The 26795-nt window shown below is 54.2% G+C and overlaps 12 protein-coding genes across 12 annotated transcripts; 8 read left to right on the top strand and 4 right to left on the bottom strand.

The window, feature by feature from the left end:
* Nucleotides 1–1237: 1237 nt before the first annotated feature.
* Nucleotides 1238–4314, top strand: CLUP02_07682 (Cse1; the record flags this gene model as incomplete). The annotated part of the gene is made up of 4 exons (XM_049286675.1): nucleotides 1238–1307; nucleotides 1402–3279; nucleotides 3327–3630; nucleotides 3687–4314. The coding sequence occupies 4 exons, from the start codon at nucleotides 1238–1240 to the stop codon at nucleotides 4312–4314; spliced, it is 2880 nt and encodes a 959-aa protein (XP_049143818.1).
* A 40-nt stretch (nucleotides 4315–4354) lies between these two features.
* Nucleotides 4355–4583, top strand: CLUP02_07681 (uncharacterized protein; the record flags this gene model as incomplete). Its single annotated transcript, XM_049286674.1, has 2 exons — nucleotides 4355–4407; nucleotides 4484–4583. The coding sequence occupies 2 exons, from the start codon at nucleotides 4355–4357 to the stop codon at nucleotides 4581–4583; spliced, it is 153 nt and encodes a 50-aa protein (XP_049143817.1).
* Nucleotides 4584–4741: 158 nt separating this feature from the next.
* On the bottom strand, nucleotides 4742–6378 carry CLUP02_07680 (uncharacterized protein; the record flags this gene model as incomplete). The annotated part of the gene is made up of 9 exons (XM_049286673.1): nucleotides 4742–4834; nucleotides 4951–5157; nucleotides 5249–5310; nucleotides 5412–5580; nucleotides 5650–5725; nucleotides 5789–5844; nucleotides 5916–6005; nucleotides 6107–6226; nucleotides 6283–6378. 9 exons carry the CDS (start codon nucleotides 6376–6378, stop codon nucleotides 4742–4744), a joined length of 969 nt encoding a protein of 322 aa, XP_049143816.1.
* Nucleotides 6379–6595: 217 nt separating this feature from the next.
* Nucleotides 6596–9061, bottom strand: CLUP02_07679 (uncharacterized protein; the record flags this gene model as incomplete). The annotated part of the gene is made up of 4 exons (XM_049286672.1): nucleotides 6596–6854; nucleotides 6921–6966; nucleotides 7090–8911; nucleotides 8990–9061. The coding sequence occupies 4 exons, from the start codon at nucleotides 9059–9061 to the stop codon at nucleotides 6596–6598; spliced, it is 2199 nt and encodes a 732-aa protein (XP_049143815.1).
* Nucleotides 9062–10586: 1525 nt separating this feature from the next.
* CLUP02_07678 (uncharacterized protein) lies at nucleotides 10587–11253 on the top strand (the record flags this gene model as incomplete). The annotated part of the gene is made up of 3 exons (XM_049286671.1): nucleotides 10587–10685; nucleotides 10803–11044; nucleotides 11112–11253. The coding sequence occupies 3 exons, from the start codon at nucleotides 10587–10589 to the stop codon at nucleotides 11251–11253; spliced, it is 483 nt and encodes a 160-aa protein (XP_049143814.1).
* A 74-nt stretch (nucleotides 11254–11327) lies between these two features.
* On the top strand, nucleotides 11328–11435 carry CLUP02_07677 (uncharacterized protein; the record flags this gene model as incomplete). The annotated part of the gene is made up of 1 exon (XM_049286670.1): nucleotides 11328–11435. The coding sequence occupies one exon, from the start codon at nucleotides 11328–11330 to the stop codon at nucleotides 11433–11435; it is 108 nt and encodes a 35-aa protein (XP_049143813.1).
* Nucleotides 11436–11778: 343 nt separating this feature from the next.
* Nucleotides 11779–12249, top strand: CLUP02_07676 (uncharacterized protein; the record flags this gene model as incomplete). Its single annotated transcript, XM_049286669.1, has 2 exons — nucleotides 11779–11990; nucleotides 12042–12249. The coding sequence occupies 2 exons, from the start codon at nucleotides 11779–11781 to the stop codon at nucleotides 12247–12249; spliced, it is 420 nt and encodes a 139-aa protein (XP_049143812.1).
* Nucleotides 12250–12734: 485 nt separating this feature from the next.
* On the top strand, nucleotides 12735–15489 carry CLUP02_07675 (uncharacterized protein; the record flags this gene model as incomplete). Its single annotated transcript, XM_049286668.1, has 13 exons — nucleotides 12735–12763; nucleotides 12838–13143; nucleotides 13178–13325; nucleotides 13361–13464; nucleotides 13542–13581; nucleotides 13641–13878; nucleotides 13951–14035; nucleotides 14082–14447; nucleotides 14509–14580; nucleotides 14642–14884; nucleotides 14953–15257; nucleotides 15328–15417; nucleotides 15452–15489. The coding sequence occupies 13 exons, from the start codon at nucleotides 12735–12737 to the stop codon at nucleotides 15487–15489; spliced, it is 2064 nt and encodes a 687-aa protein (XP_049143811.1).
* Nucleotides 15490–15594: 105 nt separating this feature from the next.
* Nucleotides 15595–18108, bottom strand: CLUP02_07673 (uncharacterized protein; the record flags this gene model as incomplete). Its single annotated transcript, XM_049286667.1, has 11 exons — nucleotides 15595–15669; nucleotides 15725–15848; nucleotides 15922–16020; nucleotides 16059–16185; nucleotides 16376–16595; nucleotides 16654–17046; nucleotides 17127–17224; nucleotides 17278–17462; nucleotides 17590–17687; nucleotides 17760–17938; nucleotides 18003–18108. The coding sequence occupies 11 exons, from the start codon at nucleotides 18106–18108 to the stop codon at nucleotides 15595–15597; spliced, it is 1704 nt and encodes a 567-aa protein (XP_049143810.1).
* A 1540-nt stretch (nucleotides 18109–19648) lies between these two features.
* Nucleotides 19649–21160, top strand: CLUP02_07672 (uncharacterized protein; the record flags this gene model as incomplete). The annotated part of the gene is made up of 4 exons (XM_049286666.1): nucleotides 19649–19811; nucleotides 20186–20327; nucleotides 20418–20820; nucleotides 21080–21160. The coding sequence occupies 4 exons, from the start codon at nucleotides 19649–19651 to the stop codon at nucleotides 21158–21160; spliced, it is 789 nt and encodes a 262-aa protein (XP_049143809.1).
* Nucleotides 21161–21449: 289 nt separating this feature from the next.
* CLUP02_07671 (uncharacterized protein) lies at nucleotides 21450–22673 on the bottom strand (the record flags this gene model as incomplete). Its single annotated transcript, XM_049286665.1, has 1 exon — nucleotides 21450–22673. One exon carries the CDS (start codon nucleotides 22671–22673, stop codon nucleotides 21450–21452), a length of 1224 nt encoding a protein of 407 aa, XP_049143808.1.
* A 2082-nt stretch (nucleotides 22674–24755) lies between these two features.
* On the top strand, nucleotides 24756–26084 carry CLUP02_07670 (uncharacterized protein; the record flags this gene model as incomplete). Its single annotated transcript, XM_049286664.1, has 1 exon — nucleotides 24756–26084. One exon carries the CDS (start codon nucleotides 24756–24758, stop codon nucleotides 26082–26084), a length of 1329 nt encoding a protein of 442 aa, XP_049143807.1.
* Nucleotides 26085–26795: the final 711 nt, after the last annotated feature.

Genomic DNA, 26795 nt, shown 5'->3' with positions numbered 1-26795 from the left:
GTTTCGGCGGGTGGTGCAAGTCGTAGAAAAAGTGACGGGGTGGAAAAGCTGACGGAATGCTAATCCCATGAGTCGGGTGGCACATGGGGTGGAGGTACCTAGGTAGCAGGTGCGCAGGTTTTTAGGGGGGCAGAATATGCGGCAAGTACCTGCAGCAGGAACCAACAGTTCGTGGGCGCTCACCTCAACCTAAGGTACCATAAGGTAGGTTGGCTTGCTTTGTCCCCCCGACACGGCCTGGATTGTGTGTGCAGTTCCCCCGTTGTAGGTACCTTACCACCTTACAGGTACTGCGTGGCTGCTGAAGGACCTGTAGGATTAAGCCCCACTTGGGATGGCCAGCTGATCCTGCTTGTTTCGCACCAATGTTGTTCCGTTTGCAGAGCTATCAAGGACCTTACTGCTTTGACAGTGACGGCATGCGCCGGCGACAAATGTATAAATGACGGGAGTCTTGGGGGATACTCCGGGACTTGCCCCACAATAATCGGCACCGGCCCGGACCAAGATCATAAGTTAGGCATCCAACGGCAGAGGCGCTCCATTGTCCAGTCCTCCTGTTTCTATGCATCTGTTTGTAGACGCTATCATACCTATTGTGCAATTGTCCTCCACAGGTGGAAGGTTTAGTACTCCGTACCAGCGCAAAAGTTGGGCGTGTGGCAGAATTTCTTTCGAGCCATGACGCTTCCTAGTGTGATCCGAACTCAACTAAACCCCTTGACGACCTAAGGTAAACAGCCAGGGAAGGTAAAACACTATCTTTAGCAACAGCTTTGTCTCTTTGCCGTTCTGCGGCAAGCCTAGCGGATGCTTCATTCCAATCGCCCTACCTGAGGTCTCTCCATCTTCTGTAGCGCACAGACCAATCGCACGCTTGCCCCGGTGCCCACTGCCTACTAAGGGTACCTCAGGTGCCAAGGTGTTTGCCTACCTATACGTACCTTACAGGCAGACTCTCCCTGCAGTTTTTCCGACAAAGCTCCCGGTCTCTTTCGGCTGGCGCTTGTCAGTGTCTGTCATTGTCAACAGCCAATGATGGAAAGCGCCCCACAGCACCTTCCATCTCTTTTCCATAAGGTCAGCTAAGGTACGGTACAAGGCAGCCTCGTCCCCCACAGCAACACTCCCCCCCATCCCAAAAAGTTCAGCGCAGGCAAAAGAAGCCATCACTACATCAAATTTCCACCGCCACTCCTCAACCACACATTCTCCCGACGTTGCGAACTCTGTCAAGATGGCCTCCCAAATGGGCATCATTGCCCAGCTGCTGGATGCTACTTTAGATCCCAGCACTCACAGGAAAGGTACTACCACCGCCCTCCCATTGCTGTTGCCGTTGCCGTTGCCTCGTACCCCGCCAACCTTGTTTGTATGCTAATAAACAAACGTGAAAAACAGCCGAGCAAGCCCTCAAGGCAGAGGCAGCCAAGCCGCAATACTCTCTCAACCTCCTCAACATTGTCGCTTCAGATTCTCTTCCTCTCAAGACCCGGCTAGCCGCCGCCTTGGCCTTCAAGAACTTCATCCGCTCCAACTGGGTCGATGCCGATGGCAACTACAAGCTCCCCACCGATGAGGTGAACACCATCAAGTCTCAGCTCATCGGGCTGATGATTTCTTGCCCACCAACCATCCAGACCCAGCTCGGCGATGCTATCAGCATCATTGCCGATTCAGATTTCTGGGAGCGTTGGCAAACACTGACCCAAGAGCTCGTCGAGAGATTTTCCCCCGTCGATCCCAAGGTCAACATTGGTGTCCTCGAAGTCGCCCACTCCATTTTCGTCCGCTGGCGTCCTCTCTTCAGAACAGACGAGCTATACACTGAGATCAACCACGTCATCAGCACATTTGCGCAACCCTTTGTGCAGCTGCTTGTCCAGACCGATGAGCAAATCACAAAGAACGCCCAGAACAAGGATGTCCTCAAGAGCTGGTTCGAGTCTCTGAGCCTCATGATCAAGATCTTTTACGACCTGTCGTCCCACGACATGCCCCCCATTTTCGAGGAGCACCTGGCGTCCATCTCAGAACTGCTGCACAAGTACCTCACATACACGAACCCGATCCTGGAGACCGATGACGATACCGAAGCTAGCGTCATCGATACCGTCAAGGCCGATATCTGCGAGGCTCTGGAGCTCTACACACTCAAGTACGACGAGGACTTTGGAAAATACACGGAGCCCTTCATCACCAATGCCTGGAATCTGCTCTCCAGCACAGGATCCGAGACCAAGTACGACCTTTTGGTCAGCAAGGCTTTGCACTTCCTGACCGCTGTCGCCGGCACTTCACAGCACTCGGGTGTCTTTGCGGACGAGAACGTCCTGGGCCAGGTGGTCGAGAAGGTCATCCTGCCCAACGTTGCCCTGCGCGAGTCTGATTTGGAGCTGTTCGAGGATGAGCCTATCGAGTACATCCGCAGGGATTTGGAGGGCTCAGACACCGACTCGAGACGCCGGTCCGCGACCGACTTCTTGAGAAGACTTCAGGAAAAGTACGAGCAACTCGTCACTGGTGTCGTCTACAAGTACATCAACCACTACTTGGAGCAAGGTAAATCCGACTGGAAGGCGAAGGATACGGCGGTGTACCTCTTCATCTCCATCGCGGCCAAGGGATCTGTTACCGCCGCTCAGGGTGTCAAGACGGTCAATTCATTGGTCAACGTCGTGGACTTTTTTGAACAGCATATTGCTGCGGATCTGATGGCCAGCGGAGGTGTTGAGCCCATCTCCAAGGTCGACGCTATCAAGTACCTGCACACATTCCGCAGCCAACTGACAAAAGAGCAATGGAAGCTGGCGTTCCCGCCCCTCATTCAGAACCTGGCGTCGGACAACTACGTGGTCTACTCATATGCTGCGATCGCGGTCGAGCGTCTGCTGTTCCTGTCGGACGACTCGGGCAAGGTCATGTTCCCCCGCGAAGACATCCAGCCGTTCGCCAAGGACTTGCTTGAGCATCTGTTCAAGCTGATTGAGAAGGAGAAGACCCCTGCCAAGCTGCAGGAGAACGAGTTCTTGATGAGATGTGTTATGAGAATTCTCATTGTGCTGAAGGACGGTGCCGCGCCGCTGGTTGAGGGTGTCCTGACACACTTGGTTGCTATCACAAACATGATCAAGCAGAACCCTAGCAACCCGCGCTTCTACTACTACCACTTCGAGGCCCTTGGGGCTCTCGTTAGATATACCTCATCCACGCACGCTACGCTTTTCAACCAGAAGCTTTGGGAGCCATTCAACCAGATTTTGGTTGAGGACGTTACCGGTATGTTGACCAGTGACACGAAAATGACTTGGCTAACGATGGTACAGAGTTCCTGCAGTACATTTTCCAGATTCTGGCCCAGCTCTTAGAGTCAAGCCCTCCGGATGCAGTCTCGGACAACTACAAGGCTTTCCTGTCCCCGCTGCTCGAACCGGCTCTGTGGGACACCAAGGGCAACGTCCCAGCCTGCACCAGACTTTTGTCGTCCATCATCCCGGCAACTTCCACTTTCATTGTCTCCGAGAACAAGTTGGAGCAGATCCTCGGCATCTTCCAGCGTCTCCTCGCTGTCAAAAAGTACCAGTTGTACGCATTTGACATCTTGGAGGCAGTCGTCAAGTCATTCGAGCCGTATGTCAATCCCTTGCCAACAGACCTTTTGAAAGTTCCATACTAACTAGACTCAGTGGGGTTACTGATCAGTACTTTGGTACTATCCTGAACCTGCTGTTCGCCAAGCTGCAGGGCAGCCCGCCGGATTCGCTCAAGCTTCGCTTCGCTCGATTCTTCCACCTCGTGGCGTCCCGAGTTGAGGCTGGTTTCGGTGCTGATTACTTCATGAAGCACGCTGAGAAGATTCAGGAGGGCATCTTCGCCAAGGTCTACCCTCCATTTGTCTTGGCCGAGACGGAAAAGCTTGCACGACCGGTCGACCGTAAGCTCGCAGTAGTCAGTCTTACCAAGACTCTCTGCGAGTCGCAGGCCTTTGCGCAGAAGTTCGCCAAGGGCTGGGCCAATACATGCAAGATTCTTCTTGCTCTTTTGGTCAACCCTCCGGTGGTGTCGGCCGGTCTGGGTGACGAGCTCATTAACGAAGCTGACGTTGACGATATCGGTTTCGGCCTGTCCTACACTGCTCTCAACACCTGCCGGCCGATCGCGCGTGACGACTACCCAGAGGTCACGGCGGTGGCTCCCTGGGTCAGCGCGTACATCAGCTCCGCGAACCAGCGTCACAACGGCGCGATTGTCAACTTTGTCAACACACGTCTTACACCAGAGCAGCAGCAAGCACTACAACAGTACTTGCAATAGGAGATGCTACCAGGCGGTGGATTGGGGTTGCCGGACAATTATGCGTGGTCCACGGCCCATGGTGGATGGCAGAGACTCCAATAGGAGGAATACGTGAATGAGTGCGGATGATGCCCAAAAAAGGACACAGGAAAGAAGCGTTAAGAAGACACAGTGAGGAAGTGGGAAGGGAAGAATTCACCCAGACCGGAGACTGGGACACGGCTAGGCGTACGCGGTGGAAAAACTATCATGAGCAAACACTCGATTCAGGCTTGCTGGATGATTAGCATTGGGTGACCAGCGTCGTCCCCCCTTTTTCGAGTATCGAGGACTAGAAAAGCAAAAAAGCATTTTCCGTTTCTAATGTTTCTGGCTGATCGCTGATGATTCTTCAACTCGTGTTTGCAATTTCGCAATGCACTTACCCGACTTAAGTCTCAAATGATTAGAGGTTATTGATACCCATGAAGAACAGACCTGCCGGCGCCGACCGCCGCAGGTTCCGCAGTTCCACACCGCTCCGGCTCGGTCGTCCCGACTGGGGGGAGGGAAGCGTATGTATCCGTAGGTGGTAGGCTCGCATTCAATCCACAGAAAAGAACCCCCCCCTTCTACCCGGTCCGGTCCAGGGCAAGACTCAGTTGAACGACTTACGTACCCCCCTTGCCTCCCCTTCCCCCCATCGTTCTTGCAGTGTAACTCCCTGGCGGTGCCGTGTGGCTTGCAATCTGCCATTATTCCCGGCTGTGGAGAAAGAAGAAGGGACGCGGAAAGAATTACCACCACCACCGCCGCCGCCACCCCTTGCTCGCGTCGTATGTAGTATACGGTGGGCGGAACGGTGGATGATGATGAAATGTCCTGGGTGTCGTGACAGCGTCGCAACTCCCGAGATTCACTCGCAGAAACCAATGAGCCTAGGCCAACGCGTGGTCTACTCTCTTGCTGGCACAGTAGGCAGACAGGCCGGCTCCCTGTTTCCGTCATCGGCGCCGCCGATTTGGTCGTTAAACTCTGTTAAACACGAGGGTTCTCTCTACTATAGCAATCTATCCATAAGGTAGTTGCGTATACCGTATAGTGCCGTATAGTCCTTCTGGAAGGACTAGAAAAACTGTATGCTCCACAAGCAACGGAAGTTCCAGAAGGAAAAAAGGGGGTCCGGGAGCGGCAGAAGAACGCAAAGAAAGAAAAAAGCTCGGGCGCGCCCGAGGTCCGTTTGTCTTTGCCTTCCAATATGCCGTGTAAGTTTTTGTTGGCAGGCAGATGTAGTTGTGGAGAAAACTACTTGGATGTTGAATAAGTAGCAGGAGAAGAAGAAAAAGTTCTTCAGCGACTATCCGTATTCCATACAAGGTCAAATTCACCGACATTGGCCCTTTCGACTGATTTCATCCCGCCCCTGGTTCCTCTTCCCAGGGCTCCTGGCCTGCGATGCCACAGGTCAGCAAATGGGGTGGCAGTGGCGACTGGAACTACGGATACTGCTTACTCTGATCTTTCTCCGCCCTCTCTCTCGTCGGAAACAAGGCCTGTCGGAAACAAGGCCTTAGAGACACAGAGTCAGAGGCCTGTAAAAGGAGGTTTTCGTCTCGACGGGGGCGTTGAACTCCACGTACCTTTTTCCTTTCCCTTCTAGGATTCCAGATCCTCTCCGAAGTGGGGGGGCATGCCGGGCCCGTTGAGAAAGACTGGGGTGTCCTGACCCACTGATTGTGTTTGCCGGGGGGTGGGAGTGTTCGCCCGGCAGAGTACAGACGAACACCCAATAAAAAGGACCCTGTTTTTCTCTGTCATGACGATATGGGACCCCTGGGTGGACGAGGTTGTTCTGCTGTGGTACTGTGGACACTGGGAAAACCGCAAACATGGTGGGAATAAGGAAGACGACAACGCCGATCTCGCGGGAATCGCCCGTGGACGTCGCGGGCTAGAAAATGAGATGAACAGTGCCACAATGGGCGGGGACGTCATGACTGTCAGAACGTCAGTGAGGCTGTTTGACCGCTGCTTCAATCTCCCTTCAGTGGGTGAAGACTGGGTGTTGTTGACTCGTTGTGGAGGATAAGAGTTTTTTTCCATCTTGGGGGGAAAAGAAGCCAACGCCAAGAGAACAGCGACAGTAAGAGGAATAAGTTATGAAATGTTTCAAATGCTTTTCATAGATTGGTATATCATCCACCCTCGTCAACTTTGTACTACAACATTTCTATATGTCCATCTGAACGTAAATTGCGTTGAGAAATAAAAGTCAGGAACTCGTAGGTAGCGTCCTGCAAAATATGTGGTACCCGCCTCGTCAGACAACGGACGACAAAACTGGCCATATACATAAGAAAGGGCAGGACGCAACGTGGTATGACCGACATATTGCTTGCCTAGTGAGTGCCTTGATGTACCGAAGGGACTCTGTCGACTCCGCCAGGCCTCGAGTCTCTGACATCGAGGTGCTGCTTCCTTTGATGAATGCCTCCCTCCTCGAAATGATGATGTGAACTTCCAACTGGGAAATCAACGCGTAGAGAATAAGAACGAATATCAAACGCCAGGTCCGTGTTCTGTGAACCCCGATCATAAGTCGTTATTAGATGCAAGCAATGGTATCGTCAGATCAAAAATCGTACAACATATAGCAACTATGCTGTGGCGTGAGTTGGGTATAAGTTTGAGCTGTTGGTTGTGGTTTGGTGAAAGGATAATGGTATGGGTTCTATCCGGCCGGAGTGGACAATAGTAAAGAGGGTAGGTAATCACGGCGATTGGCAGGCGGTAGTAATTCGGATCAAATCATACCGCCCTCGGTGAAGCCGATGCTGTTTCGCCATCCACAGCGCCGTTCTTGCTCATCTCTCTCGAGATCTCGAGGTCGCGGAGGAACGCCCCTAGCGTTCAAAGTACCTTTGGGTACCTGAGATGGACTTGGGTCGAACTCGCTGCTGCCGCAACTGCTCCCGCCGCTGGTGTTGGTCTGGACGAGAAGTAAGCTGCTGGTGCTCGAGAGACGCTTGGTGAACTCGCTGAAGCTAAGTCGCTTGGCGCTGGAGACGGACGCCCGCTTTTCCCCGTTGGTTCGGAAGTTGGCATCATCGGATGTCTTACCGGATGAAGAGGTTGGCACATCGAGCCTCTCTTGGCCCATGGGCTGAGTTTGGCTGTACGTCCTTTGCGTCACACCCGGCCGCATCCTGGAATGCGCCGTGTGTGGCCGCGCAGGAGCCTGCAGGGGAACACTGAAGTTGGCAGGCGGGCTCCTCATCACGGGCGAGCGAGGTGACATGGCTTCCTCTTGGCGACTGGCGAGATATTCGAGGGCGCGTTGGGCATTGGGCGCGATCAAGGTTTGGCGATTGCCACTGGCATCCGCCTCGTGTGCATATTCGTCATGCTCGTCGTCGTCTTCATCTTCCTCGTCGTCATCAGCCTCCTCTTCGGATGAGTCCTCATCGACATCGAATGCGCTGAGCATCGCAATCTTCTCGGCATGTGCTTCTTTCACCTGTTGGCGCATTTTCTCGTCGGCCTCCCGCATCAATGCATCGAATCGAGCCAGCGATGTGAGCTTCTCTTCACCCGGAGTCTCGAGTTCGGAGCCAGGGATGCAGCGCAATTGGAAAGCACGGTCGAGGATCGTCTCTCGCTGGTTCGGTGGTGAACTAGAATCGGCACCGGGAAAAGGTTGGGCACCTCCTGAGCTGACGCTGCCTCGACCGCGGATTGGTGAGCTGATGGTAGATGAACGTCCTTGTGCCGCTGTCCATCCCTCAATCAATTCGCTCCGTTGATAGTCGCTCATAGACATCGTTGTGACAGGCGAGGGGATGTCGCTGGGGAGAACAGTAGTGTATTTGTTGGGGTCTGGGATGGTGAAGCCCATATGAGCAGGACGGGTAGTACTTGTCGGTGACGAGACATCACTGCGCTTAGAACGCAGACTCGGAGAATCGGAGCTGAATGTGATGGGTCGGTCTCGGCTTGAGTATGTCTGCGTCGAGTTCTTGTGTTGCAGGGTGCCACGGGGATTCGGGTTCCCACTCGGAGGGCGAGGGAAGTAATCAACATCTCGAGAACGCTGCTGGGCGAAGGGGTTGGTGAAACAGGGAGAAGCCGGGCTTTCTGAGCTCATGGGAAGTTTTCTCGAAATAATAAACCGGGCCCATTCGTGTAGACTAATATGATGGTCGTCGGGGGGCGTTCGAAACCAGAGCGTAGTCGCAGTGGACTCTTTGCTCGAGATGAGGCCAGCAGCCCTACTGGAACGGCGTTTCTTCTCCTTGTCGTTGATGGTGATAACGAGAGTGGGCAGAACGGGGCCCTGCTTGCGATGGGCGAGCATCTGCACCTGACAGTCTATGACAGAGCTGACGGGGTATTGGTAGGAGGGCTCCCAGTCGTCCTGCAAGTTCAGGTGGCTTAGGTTTGGGCCAGAGAACTCCGTCATGTTGAGCCTTACCTTTGACTTGAAGATGGAGATGTAGTAGTCGTCGTTGCCAGGGGTCCGCGGCTGGGATCTGGTGCCGGTCCCGTTGGAGCGGGTTGAAGCGGCATTTTGAGGGAAAGTCGGACTGGTGACGGCTTCTCTGTAGACACTACGGCCTCCCACAACAACATATCGTGGCTAGAAAAAAGAAGTAAAATGTCAGAGACAAAATTCTTGGACGGCAATATTGCAGAGAGTTCGAACGCAATTCCATACCTTCCAGATGGCGCGCCCCAAGATCTGGCCCCGATCAGGGGGTATTAAGAGAACTCCCTCGCAAGTTTCCATGGCTGATGGAAGAGGTTAAGACAAGGGTTGTGACTAGTAAGGCGTATCCAGGCACCGTGGTTGCTCCAAAGAGGAACTCGAAAGGTCTCCAAGGTATCAGGTTGAGGATTAAAAAAGCATGCTTAATGTTGAAAGCAGGCGTCGGCGGTGGAGGACTGGATGCAGTCTAAACGAGGGTTGACGACGGTTGCGCTGTGCATGCAGCAGAAGAAAAGGTCGGATCGAGGACGGACAGGTTTACAGGGTCGAGATGGGGATTCGGTATCTCGGGTCTGCACAAAGGGACCAGTGAGTTGTTCCCATGGATGTCTCTGGATCCAGCGCCCCTGACCTGCGCGAAGAATAAACAACGGTTTGTGTTGAAGCAGAGGCTGGGCCGGCTTGGGAGAGGAAGAAGAAGAAATGAGGCGCGATGGCGGAGGAAAGTAGAGAAAGAGGTGTAAGGTGTGTGTGAAGTAGGTAAGCGGTGGTAGTTAGGTAGTGTGGTCGTGGTGGATGGGGGCTGCCAATAATGGAGGAGGGGAGGGGGGTGAGGTGGTGAAGGGGGACGGGAATCCGTTACTAAGGTAAGTGCAAGGCCAAGGCGAGCCGCGAAGGCGGTCTGCAGGAGATTGAGGGAGGGGGTTCAAGCTCCAGGGACGGAGCCAGCGAACAATGGCATGAAGAGAGGCAGACTGGATTGCTGGTGCGGAGGGTAGCACTTCTCTTGGTTTAAAATTGTAGTCATTAACGGCGAATGAAGCGGATGAGATGTTGGGGGTGTGGGTAAGGACGAGCTGGGAATGATTACGATTCCACGCTGAAGACGGGAGATACTGCGAGGGCCAGTCCACAACCCGCAGTGACATGGAGCCAGAGAGGAGACAAATGATGGGGACTGACTGAAGGAAGGGAGGCAGGACGGACGACAAGGTACTAGGAGTATAGGAGAATAACCTACGGAGTACATACGCAGTGCGCAGTATGAGAATGGAGCAAAAGAAGCAGAAGCAGAAGCAGAAGCAGAAGCAGAAGAGTACCTTGCTACGTAGAGGTAAGTGGAGGCTATACGGAGACCATGCCTTACCGCACCGTCCTGGAGCGGTCCGTACTATGCGGTAGGCGAAATTAAGCAAGACCAAGCAAGGTCCAAGACCCAAGGCGCGAAGACTTGACGGGAAGGACTGGACTGGAATCACTGGGACTGGATCGGGGGTGAAATGTTGGAATGGTGGATATGCGCATCTGCCTCGCACGTGTATCTCAAATGTAGCGTAGCAAACACTTTTTTACTTCCATGTCACTACCTCCTTCCCTACGCAGTAGTGACATAGATATCTCTCGCTCTCTTTTGTCACATTTCCACGTCTTCTTTGTTGGCTCTGACTGCAGAACCCCCTTCCAACGCAGAGGTACGGACGTAGATAGACGCATTCATAGTTACGTACATATGTCATATTTGTAGGCAAAGGTACGGAGTGGAATAGGAGAAAATACACTACCGAACCAGGTACTTTTATTGCGTGGAACGACACAAGGTCAAGGGATGGATACCTTGAGAAATACTCGCTGCTTGTCACTGCCCGCTCTTGAGGTACATTCGATACGTACCGGCGCTGGTCGCGGTTGGGATGTCAAGGACAGGGTGCTCTCCGCCGGGGGGGGGGGGCCAAGGAGGAAGGCAAGGAGAAGAAAAAATGAAAATTAAATCGGGTCCCTGCCGTGCCTGCCCTGTGTGCCTGTGCCTGTGTCGACTGTTGAGTGCCCTGTGGTCTTGCCGTCCAGTCTTGGAAGGGGAAAAGAATGGAAGGAACGAACGGTACCTGCGCAAAGCAACGACGGCAAGTGCAACCACCATTGGAGCAGGGACGGGGATGTCCCTGACCCGTCCTTCTTCGAGACCGCTTTGCATCTTGGGGGCACTTCCACTGGCATCTCATCTCATCCAATGACACGCTGCTATCGGAACCAGATGGGTTCGAGAGTGGATACCACCTTACCACGGTACGTATCGCTGTCATTGACTCTACTGCGCAGGTACTCCGTATGGAGGAATCTTTTCTCTCTCCAGACAGACCTCACCTTATTCTGAGACCATCTTGGGACGCATCCTCTTCCAACTGACTTGCATCACAGTACCTATACAGTCACTGTGCATCATGCTCATGGCAGCACACACATGGAGAGACTCGGTCTTGGAGCCAGCGGCGTAGACGACTGCGTCTCTCTCTCCCTCTCCCAAAACCATGCCGTGCATTCAAGTCTCTAGGCGCACCATCTACATGAGATGCCTCCCTACCTCTCCTCGGAAGCCCCTGGACCAAAAGAGAAAGAGTCCGGAGTGGATGCAATTCGAAAGAAGCGGAAACCCGGAAACACGGAGATAAGGCAATAGGAGAAGAAGAACAAGAACGAGAAGAACGAGAAGAAGAGAGCCACGCCACACACGGCAGAAGCGCTGTCAGATGGATGAGCCCTGTCTACCTCGACGGTCATGTTCCATCGCCACGGAGACTATTCGTACGCATACAGGGCATCAGCAGACTACTGGCTACGAATGCAATTCTACAGCCAGAGTCGCTCCACCACGAGACTGCGTCGTCCACATCGTGACGCTTCCACTGTCAGGAACCGAGGGGCGCCGAGACGCGAGAGGACCTCTTACTGCGCAGTAGAGGGGCAGAAACACTCGAAGACTTCTATCGCTAAAAGAGAAACGCATTAGCCCTCTTCTAGCCATGCTGGCCCTGGCTCACCCTCTCTCATCCCTGCTATGCCCCTGCAGCGGCCCCGGTCCAGCTGCGAGCTCTGGTCTTTTCCTCCGTCCACTACCCACCTCTCCCCTGCCTGTCATTCCCGTCAAACCCTCTCGACTTCTCCAGGGACACACACACACACACACGCAACCAATGCCGCAATTCCAGGGAGAAACATTCCTGTGGCCTACGCAGTACTGACTACGAATACCTTACTCACTTACGGAGTACTGTATGGGATATAGACACCAAGAGCTTGACTGCTTTCAGATGACGCTGGCGCCGTTTCGACTCCATCGCCGTTTGCAGACATCCTCACTGGCTTTTATTCCATCCGCCCGAAGCCGTGTCTCTGACTATCCTCTAGCGCCTCTTCTACCGTCCGCTTCTTTGATGTCCTCGTCGGCTTTCGTTGTCAACTCATACGCCATCCGCACTTTCCCATCAGATTGAATCGACTTGAGACGGCATCGCATTTCATCCCATCAGCCACCGCTTCTCCACCTCAACTGCCTAGCTGACTTTGCGGCGTCATCGGTCGAGCCGTTTGTTTCCCCAAAAACTCCAACACCAAGACCAGTAGGAACCGGCTATCGTCCCGGCTCCGGTTGTTGGCGGCAGTCAGCGTTGTACAGTTTCAGGCCGTCTCCCCAAAGAGTCAGAACATGATGAGCAAGACAACAATGGAGGACGCCATCTCGGGAGCCGGATCGTAGCCTGTGTCATACATGGCTGTGTGTGGCATGTCATTGCAACTTCACATTACCCACCTCCATCTTGGACGCCTAACCCGGAGGGGAGCTCATCAATCGCCGCTGCTCTGGTACCGAGCGCATTCCTGCACCACTTCGGAAACACTTCGTACTCCATACACGGTGCCACGGGCTGGTTTTCTTCTCAACGACACGCCAGCCACTATTATACCCTTCATATGCGTCATGCGTGCCATTTCCATACAACGTCCTATGTTGGTTCGCAAATCGCATCACATCAGCTAGAAAACAGCCACCGTCGTTCCTGACTCTTGCGACTCTGCACTAGTCCTGCTCATGTGCCGTTCCGAGCCTTTAATGCGACACAACACCGCTTGCTGGCCTTGCTCTGCGGCTGCTCCTGCCGACAACGACAGGGGAGACAAGAGAGGCGAACAAAAATGGCCGCCGGAGACTTTTCGTCACTTGACGCAGACGTACGGATACGGATACCTGTAATTCCAGTCTCCAGCTTGAAGTCGTTGTCAGAGAGACGGATCTCGAACGCGTCGGTCGATGAGAATCTCCATACCTCTTCCCCCACCGCTACTTTAAGAGACATCAGCATCAGACCATATCTTGTAAACCAAGAACTGTCCCCTCTCTCGTCTCTTTTTTGACCGCCGCAGCATCCGTGGAGCATACTGGTACGCCGCGCACTTTGTCTCCTACGACGCCGCGGAGCGGATCTCAGGGACCGAACCTTCGACCTTGCTCCCCACTCGTTCTCATCCGCACAGGTGTCCAAGCTTTTTTATCGCCGCCTCAGTGTACGCAGTATGCAGCATCCAAGTCTGGTCTGGTCTAATTAGTCCAGCGACATATCAGATCTAATTGTCTTGAACCTGCAGTTGGGCGGGCTGGCGGGCGCACTCAAATATGCAGCACATGCAGGCCTCGCATGGCATGGCATCGCGTTGCATCGCATCAACCATCAACGCTAATAAAGGGACCCAAGCCAATGCCCATGTGGCCTCTCCAACATGAAGCCAGTGAGGCCGCACTCATCTCGCATCGCACGCCCGACTGGCTAGTCGCCGTCATAGATTAGTCCTGAATTACAGGCTCCCACAGGTACCTAGACAGCTCTAGTTGGAATTCCATCATGGCCACTCGAAGCCCTCCAAGCCCTCCAAGCCCTCCTGTCTCCGCCAACTCGCCAACCTCTCCGCCATGATGCTGCACCGTTGCGGAGATCTCAATGCATGCAGCACACCATGGCCTCCGAGGGATCCATCAACCTATCTACTGTGCCTTGTCTTTCCATGCGCGCCTCCTGGACTAGACGGTCTAGTCTACACAGTAGACCGGCCTGCGCCGCTCGTCCCTAGTAAAAACTGGCCTGTCGGGCAAATACTAGCTGGTCATGTGCGGGAATTGGGCCAGGGCTCTTGACACTCAGCCGTCCAAGATGGTGTCGACTTGCTTGCTTTGCTGCAGAAGTTCCGGCAATCAGCTACGGGCGATGTCCTACTTTGGACAGGCCAGTGCAGCCGACATCCCGCTTCAGCTCGTTGCTCCCGAATAACGCAGTCCTATCTACCATTTTGAGCATCAGCGCGCCGCTGCCCTCTCCCACTTTTACAATGCCCCTGGCCGTCGGCAGTCGAACCGATTTCGATTAAGGTGTCTCCGTGCAAGCCCGGCACCTTGGACGTATGGATTGCACCGACCATCTGGTCAGTGTCCTGCTTGGGTTTCTCGGCTTACATCTGTGCTAGAGAAGATTTTGCCTGCCGCCGCACCCAACGACATCCAAGTTTGTACCGACACGTCTCGTTCCCTACGGATATGCATCCCCCGCGTTCGAAAAGAAAACGAAGGCAGTGCCAGCGTGCCGCTTGAAGACGTAACGCTTATGACAGATCAAACGCACGCAATATCTCTGAACCACCTAACGTATGCGCCCCTGGCTCAACGTCGCCAATCTTGCAGGGCACTCAGGAGCGGAAGCGGCCAGGATCAGGGTTGACCACACAGAAGACGGATTCAAGGAGCGGACAAAGCACCCCAATCCGGGGCCGAACAATGGGTCTGTTATCGACAGCCTCTCATCTCTCATCTCGCTGACGCTGGAGCATTGGAGCATTCAGTTCAGCCCCCATCAGAGACTGCATCGTCATCAGCCATCGTCCCCTTACGCCGCAAGCGCTGCTATCAGCTCCTAAACCCAGATTGAACTACTCGCCCGAGCTCTGCGCTCGCCACTGTGTTTCCGTCCGGCCGATCAAGCCAACCGCTTTATGTCTCGGGTGGGGTCTTTGCACAGCTTGTTCAGCTTACCAAGTACGGCCGGCCCGGGATAACGTCCGCCGCCGAACCCCGGCGATATCGCCGTAGGCCTTAGTCCGCTCCGAGTGGTACAAAATCATCATTTCTCACACTCTGCACGGATACTCTGTAGGGATACAGACATCCGTACGGATTCAGCACTCATACCTTGTTTTGCCAGGCTGTCAGACCATTCGTCGACCGACTTGACCTGGACCTCATGCGAGTACCGAGGCTCTAGCTTGATGGGCGCCCCGAAACAGCCTAGTTGGTTGGCAGCACGCAGGTGGCTTGCGTTTGAAAGGCGGTTGGTGCAGTGCAAAGACGATGCCCCTGATCCACCTCTGAGGAGCCTCTCCACATACTTTAACCCTCTTCGCTTGCTTTTTCCTCTTAGACCTAAGCAAGACTCGATCATCTTGGCCAGTTGTCAATCGCGTGGCACTGATGCGGGTTTAACGCCAGAAATGCCATCTTGGACATGACAGTCAGTCTTACTGTCTACTAGAAGGTCCCCGACATATCCACTCATACCCCGCCAAGGTCCAGATCAACATTGAGATTCTCGTGTGGCTTGCGATATGCGCCAATAGCTTCGGTCAGTTAGGGACTTGAGTGCCTCGGACTCCCAGTTCAGCAGGCATATTTTACAGCTGCCTTCATAGCATAGGTGCGCAGTGAGATGTGCCAATAACGAGCCAGTGCTGACACACTTTTACTCTCTCTCTCTCTCTCTCTCTCTCTCCTCGGCGGCAGATACAAACAGTGTCTTGCATCAGAGAGATGAATTCGTCTTCATATTCCGGATACAGCACCCGTCAGACCGTAGACGGGATCGCTGAGTACTGTCCTACGTCCACAGTGTCTCACAAACCCTACGAAAGCGATCTGTAATACACTCTGACGCTGCGGACCGCACCCTTGCCAATGAGCACAAGCCGCCTCAGCACTAGCCACTTTGAAGTAGTATTGGGGGCATCGTATTCTTTCGAATCGTGGAGAGACGGGGATATTGACTCGTACCTTGCGCTGAGGATCATGAAGAACTGGGGGGGACTTTCGCCTATTGCTCATTATTTGAGCGGTCCGTTCCTGTGTGCACGCCCACGACGCCCTCCGAGGCAGGTCGACTGGATTCCAGATCACGGAAACTCCCATCATGGGATTCTTGCCCTGGGTGATCCCACAGCAGCTGGTCGCACTAGATGACATGTCTGAGACATGAGCTAGGGTCGTTACACCTCATCAAGCGGTGATGAGAAGCTATCCCAGCCATTTGGTTTGTATCCCTCCAAGGAAACAGGAAACGAGTCGTTGACCAAAGTTCTGTCTGGAGAATGCATCAGTCCGTAGGCCATGGCGAGAACTGGGATCGACAGGGTAGCGTCTCAAAAAGCCCGTCCCTCGTTCCGACGTGCTAATTGATGATCCTCGTGCGGAGCGGCAACGTGGTGTAGCGGGTCAACAAGCTATATCCACCTCGAAGCGAGGACGATCGCGAGGTCTCGAGGTTGCAGTCTCCTCCGACAAGTTAATTACGCACCCTCTCCACAGACCACGGCGACCACTGAGCTTCAGGCGCACCCTGCACGTAAGCTTACTCTCGTCACTACTCAGAACCCAGAAACCCGGAGTTGGCACACTGTTGGGGGGGTTGGCAAAAACCTGCTGCCTAAGTCGCAGTGTAAATGAGCGCCATGCAACACCGGCCCGATGGCGAGTCAGGATGGAGTGCGATTTCGGGAAACGTTGCACGCGGAATGTCTCGCTCAAGTGCTGGCGCTGGGAGTCGGCCGACCCGTACCAAGATCGAGAAAAAAGGCTTTACGGTTACGGAGCATGAGGTGACGCCCTTTTGAAATTTGGAGGATTCGACGTTGCACGAGGCTTGGCCCGACCGATAGCATCTTTGCGAGGCGGCGGCTCCCAGAGTGCCGGATGCCGACAACGACAAGATGGGCTGGGTTCGGACATTGCTCCTTTTTTCGCGTGGTGGCTGACAGCCCACGTCAACGTTTTCGAGGAGTTGATCAGGAGAACGAAGGCTTCCAGAAACATGTGAAGCCTTTCGGTGCCAATGGCTGAAAGGGAGCAACAGGTAAGAAGACGCGCAAGCGTGCTGCAGAACGGCCAGTGACATTTGTCTCATGTAAGTGGTTCTCGATCCGGCGCATATGGCTGCCTTCATCCACGACGGTGCCTGAGCTCTATCCTGGTACCAGTCTCGCTATGAGGACGGGCACATTGATTGCCAGGCGCGAGGATACAGAGCTGATACTAGCGCCCTTTGTACGCAAAGGAGCCGACGCTTTCAAATCGGTCTTTCGGGGCCAAGGCAAGGCTTCCTGTTTGCAGTCCAACGGTTCTGGCAACGTGCTCACGAAGATGGCCCATTTCCTTCGATTCTGGTGCTACCATCCGATGGAGCCTTTGCAGCTGTGGAAAGGACTGGACGTACTCAAGGTGAAGACTATCCTCTCAGAGACTGCGCTCGCCCAGAAGCCGTCCTTGAATTCATAAACGTGATTTAGGGAGAAGGCAAACCGTAGGCGATCATGATTGTCATATGATATGCGTCGCTTTTGATGTCCTGGTGACGTAGCAGAGGGAACAGACGACATTTCTGTCTTACACCGATATGGACTATTCATCAGAGGCAGGCATACGGTCCTGTCATTGAGAAGTCTCTAGCAATGTGAACTAATGCTCAGCGAAAGGTTACATGCTCCTGGTCTGCCATATAAATAGACCCCTACTAAAGGCGGTTTACAGCTTCGGTAAGAGACCGCAGGATTGAACGTGTACGTTCTCTCGGGCCTTATGCACCGCTGTTGTAGTTGCAGTCTTAGTCCAGCGCCAGGCATTTCTCTTTGGTGGATGTGGCTTATATCGGGCTAAGTGACTTCTTCTCAGTATTCCGTCCTGTCCAGGTGATCATACTTGATGGAATACTTGGATGTTGGAAGTGGCGGGCAAACACGAGAGGCGGCTGAGAGAGTTTCGCTTTAGGATGAAGCCTGCGAAGTTCCTCTTGGGTCTTACGACTTTAATAGCTCGAACAGTTGACACTTGATGCGTCACCTCTATGAAGAAGACAATAGCGAAAGGAATGATCCAGGCTCAAAATCCCTCCTAAGTTGAAGGCGGGACATACCGAGGACTACTTTGCCCTTTTATACTAACTCTCATATTGATACCAGTGGGCAGAGGCAGCCAGCTCCTGTAGTACTATGATGATGGAGAGCGGAGTAGAATCCGAAGGGATCACGAGCTTTGTCGTGGGCGTCATTTAGATCTCATGGGGTTCAGGTAGGGCTTCTGCCATTTGGTTTTGTATCTGGATAGTTTGCTTCGAACATGACGTGTTGATTTTGCAGAAAGTGCAGGACTATGATGAGAAAGTGATATGATGTTGGCTTTACGATCCCGAACGGCTGTTCTGCCGACGAGGCGGATAGAGGTGATGTTAACCAATTAGCCCCTGCGTCTTCTGGTTTGGTAATTGACTTTTCGGAACATGAATTCATGTTTTGACTTTTCTGGCCAGAGAGATATACTTTGCCCAGTCGTGTCCAGGAACTGTGAAGACAAAATCGACGACTCAAAGTCACTGACAACGCCATTATCGATTCGTTCCACTTGTAAGAGAGCACGACCGACTCGAATCAATCTGATCGACCTGGATCGGGCCGCCGTTTCTGTTCCTATGGTGTATTCTAGGTTGAGATGCCATCACTCGGATATAAAGGAGCATCGGGTTGTGATTCCACCCCATTTTCGAATTGTCCTCGGCCTCGGTGTTTCCATCGACATCAGGTCTCGTAATCCATCGAGTCCCGCTCGTGGAAACAACCTAGCATCTACTCTACGTGCCCAACGTTGTCTATAAATGAATTACGTTTAGATGCTTAATTCGTGGTCAGACCTCTCAAACATACTCCGTCAACCGGCTAGCATTGGTCTCGTTCAGTCTGCTAGTTCAGGGAAGTCTCTGTGTCAGAACGTCAAAACGTCCACGTAGTTTCTGCTGGCTAACGTGTGTTCATTTCGACTCCAGATTCAAATGCAAGAGTATCTCCTACTTACCCTTAGTGAGCTGTACCTAGTGAGCGGCAACGAACCACAACGTTTGCCTCGATTCAGGGTCCAACCTTGCATCAAGCGCACGTTTTCCCCCTATCAGAGTTCCAGCACGATTCCGTTTCTGCACTATGCTCACCTTTTTCTCCTAGCGGATTTTCTTGTTAAGGCTTCTCTCAATTGGATGGGTTTACGGGATGCCAGTTGCCATTATTCATGGGCATGCATCAGCGTCGTCGCGATTAGCGGTGGTCCGATGCACGGGACGCACCGGATCGGCGCGCTTCCGGGGCGCGGTTTCGAGTCGGTGGGCTTTCTTGTTTTGGTACACCTGTTTGGCGGGTATGGCGGCAGTAAAGGAAGCGAATAGGGCAGATTCATGGGCATTGAAGGGAATTTACGATGGGAGTCTCTGTCGATGTCGAAGGTTGATGGAATTTTTCCTTCTATTTGTTTGATGCGTTGATGCTTCACGTGAGTATAGGTTGGGTATTGCGGTATCCCACTCGCGGCTTTCAGGTTGCATTATAGCCTTTTCGAAACCTCCTTGATTGGAAAGTTTGGTCGTCGCACTTACTCAGCCTATATTCGATTGTTCTATAACAGCGTTGGAAAGGTTGGGCGAGACTTTTTTTTACTCGCGAGTACACGCATCGTACTTTCCATCCGGCAACCGAGGCCGCGCCCCGAAGAACGCCCGCCCGCTCGCGAAAAAAAAAAGGAGAGAGGTGTGATAGCCGCGCTTCGCAATGGCAGCACTCCTATCAACATCGGCGTTGAGACGCAGGCTGAGGACGGCCATCGACAACGACTCGCCCGGGAGGCGGCTGTGGAGTTGGAGCGGGCCGAGTCGGGAGGCGGAAGAAAAGGTTGCCAGGCCGGCGGCTTCGCTGCTCTCGTGGGAGGAGTTACGTGAGTCAACTAGGCTACCTTGTGAAAGGTTTCTTGCTTTGAGTTGAAGAGTTAACGCTCAGGTGTGTAGCTGAGTGGCAACAGTGAGTTTGTTTCCTCGTGGTATACTGGACCAAGCAGCTGATTGAGTCAAGATGTGGGAGCGATCATATCAAGACCGGATATCGGTGAGTATGTCTGAATAAGGGTGATGTTTCCTTGATGAATTGTTCTAATGTTGGATGAGATAGACCAGCTTGTGGCTCCGTGGCAGGCTGTTTCGCCAGTTGGACCTATGCGCATAATGAGTCGGGTGAGTTGAAAGTACAGCATCAGGCTGGTAAAATATTACAATCTGATAGCGAGAACAGTCAACATCTACTCTCACGTGATAGGAGCCATAGTCTTCGTTCTGCTGCCATTCTACGTCTTCAGCGATGGAATACCAGCCAGGTGGAGCATCGCCTCAACCGCAGACGTAGTCGTGTGTACAGCCTACGCTGTCGGGGTGACAACATGTTTCGTCCTTTCCACGGCGTAAGTTCACTTTCGTTATCACCTTTTCCTAGTTTCGTCCTGTGTCTCCCGACATGTTCAGAGAGGTACAAAGCTGACCGCCCCCTCAAGCTTCCACACCCTCATGTCCCACAGCGAATCCATGTACCTCTCGGGCATCAAAGCCGACTTCCACGGCGTCCTCGCCCTAATGTGGTCCTCCGTCTTCCCCCTGGCGCACAACGTGTTCCCCTGCTCTCCGGCCGCGCGGGACGCCTACGTCGGTCTGACGGGCCTGCTGGCCGCCCTCTGCGCCGCGGCGACGGCGAGGCCGGACCTGGGCGCCGTGGACTTGGGACACCACCGCGCCGCGCTGTTTGCTGCGTTTGGGCTCGCGGCGTTTGTGGCGCCCATCGGGCATGGGGTGGTGCTGGCTGCGGATGGTGGACGAGAGGTGTGGTACAAGGTTGGCGGGTGGTGGGTTTTGGGGACGGCGGGGTGGAATTGTGTTGCTGTTTTGGTGTATTGGGCCAAGGTGAGTTGTCATTGCTCTTGTGTTTACGTGACCTCTGACCTCGTGTTTCTTGCGGGGAGTGTGGTCGTTGAACTTGATGCGTGGGCTACGGGAGACTTTGCTAATTGTTCTTGGGTCAGTTTCCGGAGATATGGTTCCCGAGGACGTTTGACTTACTTGGGGCCAGTCATCAGTTGATGCATATCTTCGTAGGTTGAGATCTTCACCTTTGAAGTTGCTCAGGTATAATAACGCTCGAGAGACGTACTGATATTCTTAGGTTTTGGCTGCTGCTCTTTCGTATGCAAAGGCCGTTGTGGTGGCTTTCGACTATAGACATGCGCAGGAGCTCGTGTGCTGAAGGTTGAGTTTCGGGCATACAGACATGCTTGACGGCTTGGAGAGACATACGAGAGGGCGAGCTGTCATCGAAGGGCGCTGTGCTCATCGAAGAGGAAGAGTCAAAGATATATACCATATATACCATACTGTAGACTGGCATCATACTTTGACGGTCAGATCGATCTATAGAAGAGCTCAGAATAAGACGAAGTCTAATTAGGAATCTATGTATCCAATAGAAATAATGCTTCCAAAGATTTTACATCCAGTGGTACCTCTAAAACAACACCGATTCTCCACGAGCTGAATTACTGTCCACCGACATTGACAACAACCTTCCCGCGTGCCCTCCCACTACCAACAATGTCATACCCGTCCACAGCCTCCTCAAATCCAACCTCTCTCTCCACGACGGCCTTGATCCTCCCATCCGCCAGCATAGCAACAACCTCCTCCATCAAGGCCTTCCCAGGATCCATCATGGCCGTCGCAGCCCACCGCCTCCCCGTACCGCCCAACCAAGTCGAACGGGGCCACAGCGCATTCATCTGCATCTGCCAGCCCGCCTTGACGAGAGCCCCGACGGACTGGTCAGCCGGCTTGATCCCCACAGCAGAGTACACGCCATCGGGCTTCAGGTACTCCGCGCAGTGCACATAAACATCCTGCACACCAACACAATCAACAACAGCATCAAACCTCGTCCCCTCAGCCCCAAACTTCTCCCCCAACACTTTTGAGACGGGCACCGGAAGACTCGCAGTATAATCCACGACCTCGTCAGCGCCGAGCCCCAACACCGTCTCCGCGTTCCGCCCCGAACAGACGCCGACGACGTGGCCCTCCCGCCCGACGATGCCGCGCGCCATCTGCACGGCCAGAGACCCGATGCCGCCGCTGGCGCCGTTGACGAGGATCCTATCGCCTCGCTTGAGGCTCGTCGCGCGGACGGTCACGGCGGCGGTGCAGCCTGCCGTCATGACGCAGCTCGCGTCGCGGAGGGAGACGTGGGAGGGGACGGGGACGGCGTAGCGTGCGGGCAGGAGGACGTGTTCTGCCAGGGCGCCGGTGCCGGTTGGCCAGGCGTAGGATATGGGGAGGAAGGCCGCGACGCGGTCGCCCTGTGAGAAGGAGCGGGAGGTGCTGCTCTCGACTGCTGCGGTTGTGCTTGGTTCGGCGTTGAGAGCCGACGACGTACCCACATTGGAATCGGACCCGGTACCGGACCCGGGAACGGATCCGGGGCCCCACACATCCGTTACGGTCCCGCTCAAGTCCCAATCCGGCACCGCCGTCTTGGCGCGCACGGCGCCGGGTAGCTTGGTGATGTAGAGGTGTCCGCCCGGGTTCAGGGCCGCGTGTGCGACTTTTACGAGGAGCCATTGGTTGCCGTCGGCGGCGCCGGGGACGGGTTTGGCTTTTGCGAGGAGTTGGGTTGTTGGTGGGAGGGTTGGGGTTGGTCTGGAGATGAGGGAGAGGACGGAGCGGGGGGTGCCGCGGTTGGTGAATGTCCAGGCGCGTGATGAGGCCATGTTTCTTTTGATCTAGGTAGCTGAGACTGAATTCTTGTTCGGGTGGACGAGAGCTCGGTGAGTAGAGATTTTGGTGGTATTTGGTCTCGTCAGGAGTCTAGAGATAATGTGTGTAGAGCAAAGGACTCAGAGAAAGTGATGTTTGGTTTATAAATATCACACATTTTCCGAATCTCCCTTGTCTAATTCCAATGAGTTCTTATACGAATGCCATAACTGCACTTGGTCAAGAGTTGTCGTCAGAATCGGCGGAAGTCGGCGCTGCCTAACGGTTAAACATAACGGTCTGACGAGGGCGATCCTGCCACATTATACACTCCTAGCGAAAGGGCCAATCGCAGCCAAGTAAGAACGCCACATTTCGAGTTACAAGAATAACGTTTCTTTCTTCCTTTTCTCTCCCCCGCGACCCCGAAGAAAAGAGATGACTGAACGGTCGCTTGCGTGTTACCATTTAGTACTCCATCTTGCATTCCGTACACGTCACGTTGAGTTGGAAGCCATGACGGAGATCGTTACGATTGCTTGGAGATGATTTTGGCCGTTGACGAGAGACCCTGCCGCCTATTCGATCAGAGAGTCGAGAGTGCGGACGAGGTGTTGCAATCGAACACGAAGGGGTGCATTTTATAGTCGATCTACGGATACCTTGGACTGGCCGACTTTGATTGGCCTGCTCGCTATCGGTAGGTCAAGGGAGATGTTTTGAGAGAAGGCAAAATTCAGAATCAAGTCACAATCCGAATCCTCGGCTTTTGACGCTGCGACTAACTTCTGCACCTCTCAGGCTATCATGTGCTGCCGGACTAGGATTGTAGTTTCGGGTATTTTTCTGGGCAGGCTGGAACACCAACAGTGGTCGTCGGAAGAAAGTTGGCCAGGTAGCATCGGTATCAGGACACTGCGTTCAACGTAACACTGGTCCCGGCTGAGATTCAGATTCGAACGACTGCTGTGTAGACGAGATCCAGTGTCACGAGCCCAAGTTCAATGTTGTGGCCATGCATGGCTATACCTTGGGCGGTGGATGGCGATGTTTTGCAATGTAGAGAGATTGCTAGGTGTGGCAAATGAAGCCTGTAGCATTTGAGTCAATTTATCGGCACATCCACGGCAAGTCTACCAAGTGATTGGGAATTGAAAAAAAAAAAAGGGTCTATCCGAACTGAAAACATGCGACCACAAAAACAATCAAAAAAGACGCGACGTGCAGCTGACACTTTTTCTTTGAGCTGAATGAGTCGCCAGTTTGCCAGGTTCATCGCATTGAACCGCGTGGCACGGGCGACGTCTCACTGGCCTCACTGGCAGTCACGACTCATCACCAGTCGGGAGGAGTGGGACGATTTGTCTCGACACCGTTCGGGTCAATCCCCGCCCTGAATGGGAAAGTCTGGTCTGGTCTGGTCTGGTGGGCTGTGTGGCACAGCGGCACCGGCACGAAAGGGCGGCGTGGGCGTCCCCGGGCATAGGTACGTACTACGTAGGTAACTAATGGGAAGTGGAGAGGGAAGACACTTTGTGAAGTTTTGGGGCGTCGAAAGCGAATTTCCCACCCAATGACAGTCTTGCCGCAGCTTAGTGGCCCCTCCCCTCCCCTGGGGAAAGAAGACGGGCGACTTGAGCTGAGAGTCCAGTCCAGCCGTAGACTGAGGGGTCCCTTGGGTGGCCAAAGGGGGCCAAGACTTTGGGATGCAGAATTCGGGGCCTGGAACCTTGTCGTGCCTGTCACGCTTGTCCACCGGAAAGCCAAAATAACCACCACCACCACCACCACCACCCAAGGGCAATTTATCCCTGGTGCGTCTGCCTGCCTACCCAGGTGCCCAGGAACGCATACGGCCGTCGCCAACACACCACCATTCCTTTCTGTCTTTTCCCATCCCCTCACGACTCTCGTTTTTTTCTTGTTACCTGGCTGGCTGTTGTTGTTTTCGTCTTTGCTGCTGTTGGAGCATTTGTCTACGCCTTGGCCGCCCGCATCAATCCTACCATCGAGACCATTCACCAGCCATCTCATATCGAAAACCACCGACCTACCTCTTCTTCCCCACGACAACACCACAGCACCATTCCCTCAACATGTCGATGCCAGGCGCCTTCTCTCCCGATCTGTCACCCTACGAACCAGACTCCAAGAAGGACAATGTTTCCTCTGCCGCCGCCGCCGCCAACCCGCCACCTCTCCGTCTAAACCAACCCTCCGACGCCTTCTCCCTCCACACAAACGATCCCTACTACGACGACATCGCCACAGCCTCGTCTTCCAACGCCGGCGACCTGCCTCCGTCCTACACTGACGAGCCCTCGTCGCTCGACCCCAAACACAACATAACTACCACCGTGACCCCGCTCCTGGCAGACGAGTCCGGCCACTCCCCGCTTCTCTTCCGCAGGGACCCCATAACCGGTGCCGAAATCCACTGCTCACGCCGCCTCGACACCGACCCGGCCTTTCTCGAGTCCCACATCACATCTCTCGCCCAGTCGCCACCGAGACCCTACCTGCGCGTCCGCGGCACCCACACCGAGAGCATCCGCAAGCGCGACGACAAGACGGAGAGCAAGACCGTCGTCGACTTTGACGTCCGCGTCGAGCTCACCCCCTACCTCTACCGCGACATCGCCACCCGCCGCTCCTGGCGTGAGCTTTGCACCGCAGACAACTTTTCAAAGGTCCGCCGCGGTACCGTCTTCCCCACACGTGCCCCAGGCTTCGGCGGCAGGTCTTCGGGTGCTCGAGGCGGCGCCGCCGGCGAGGAGGTGAGCAAGGAGCCGCCCACGCTGCGGGAGTGGTGCCACCGCTACTGCGCCTCGCACGCGGGCCTCAAGACCTTTTCACTCCTGCGCACCGTGCCGGGGTTCGACGACGACGAGCGCCTCAAGGCCCGTCTCGAGGACCTCGTTCGCGCCACAAACTACCGCGGCCGCATCGACGTCTCCTTCCCCGTCCACGACAGCACGGTCGAGATCTACAACACGTGCCGCGTGAACCGCTGGCGCCAGACCACCTGGATCCGCTGGCTGTTTTACCTGACCTTCCTCTGGATCTTTGCGTGGCCCTACCTCTTCTTCCGCACCAAGCGCTTCGAGGTAGTCGAGGCCGAGTGGGCGTTTTCCAGACGCCGCAGAGATCCCCACACGGGTGCGGCGCGCGGAAGGGAGTACGTCAGCCTGTCCGAGGTGGACCTGTACAACATGTGGGCGCGGGCCATCTCCAAGGCCGTGCTGGAGAGGAGGCAGGGCGAGCTGGACCAGCGCGACCTGCGAGATGCCGAGGGGAGACAGGACACGAGCTTCGAAGACGTCCTCGCGGGGATCGATCAGGAGACGACGAGAGGGCTCGTGAGGGCTGGTGTTAGTGCTATGAATGTTGTCAATCGGCACTTTGGATGGGGAGAGGATCGTTGATCTTTGGTCTCGCTCGAGCACAGCATGCTTTTTCATTTCCTCGTTCATTGGCTGTTTTGTTCATCGACTTCTGGTTTCGTTCCCTCGGCTGGGTTACTTTGCTCGTTTTCCTGTCGTTTTCCATTTGCTCAAGGCTGGACGTGCGGGTGTTTTGCTTTCTTGTTTTTTTTTTTCCTGCATTGCCTCGTAATGATTCCCAGACTGTGACGCATCATGATACTTTCTTTGCCCTTTTGGTTCGGGAATACCACTGTTTTGGCGTGGGTAGCGAGGGTTCAGAGTACTTACGAAAAGCACAGCATGATATATATATTCATACGTACTACCCAATCAAGATGAATTGCCAACAGATATGATTTCCAATATTTGTGCTTTGAGTGATGTGCAAAGCTGCGTCTGTTGGGAAGAAAAAGAAGCAGAGAATGTTCATTTGTAAGAAGGAAGAGGAGGAGAAGGAGAAGGAGGGAAATATCATGTTGCACCCGAAGCTTCCGTCCCATGTCTCACAAGCGGACTGGACCCCTTCCGCTTCGTGTAAGCACGCTCGAGCATCGTTAGGGTCTAGCTCCGTCCGGAAGGCACGGGCGACCGAGAGTAGTTTTTTTTGGGCAAAGGTCACCTACCAATTGGACGAGTATGTACGGACCGTCCGCACAGAGTTAGGTAATATGGACCCTGCGCCGACGGAACCCCGCCGTTTTGTTGTGCCCC

The sequence above is a fragment of the Colletotrichum lupini genome, chromosome 4 (genome assembly GCF_023278565.1).
Source record: "Colletotrichum lupini chromosome 4, complete sequence".
Classification (NCBI taxonomy): Eukaryota; Fungi; Ascomycota; class Sordariomycetes; order Glomerellales; family Glomerellaceae; genus Colletotrichum; species Colletotrichum lupini.
Note: the sequence above shows the minus strand (reverse complement) of the source record. Positions and strands in the feature narration are given on the sequence as shown.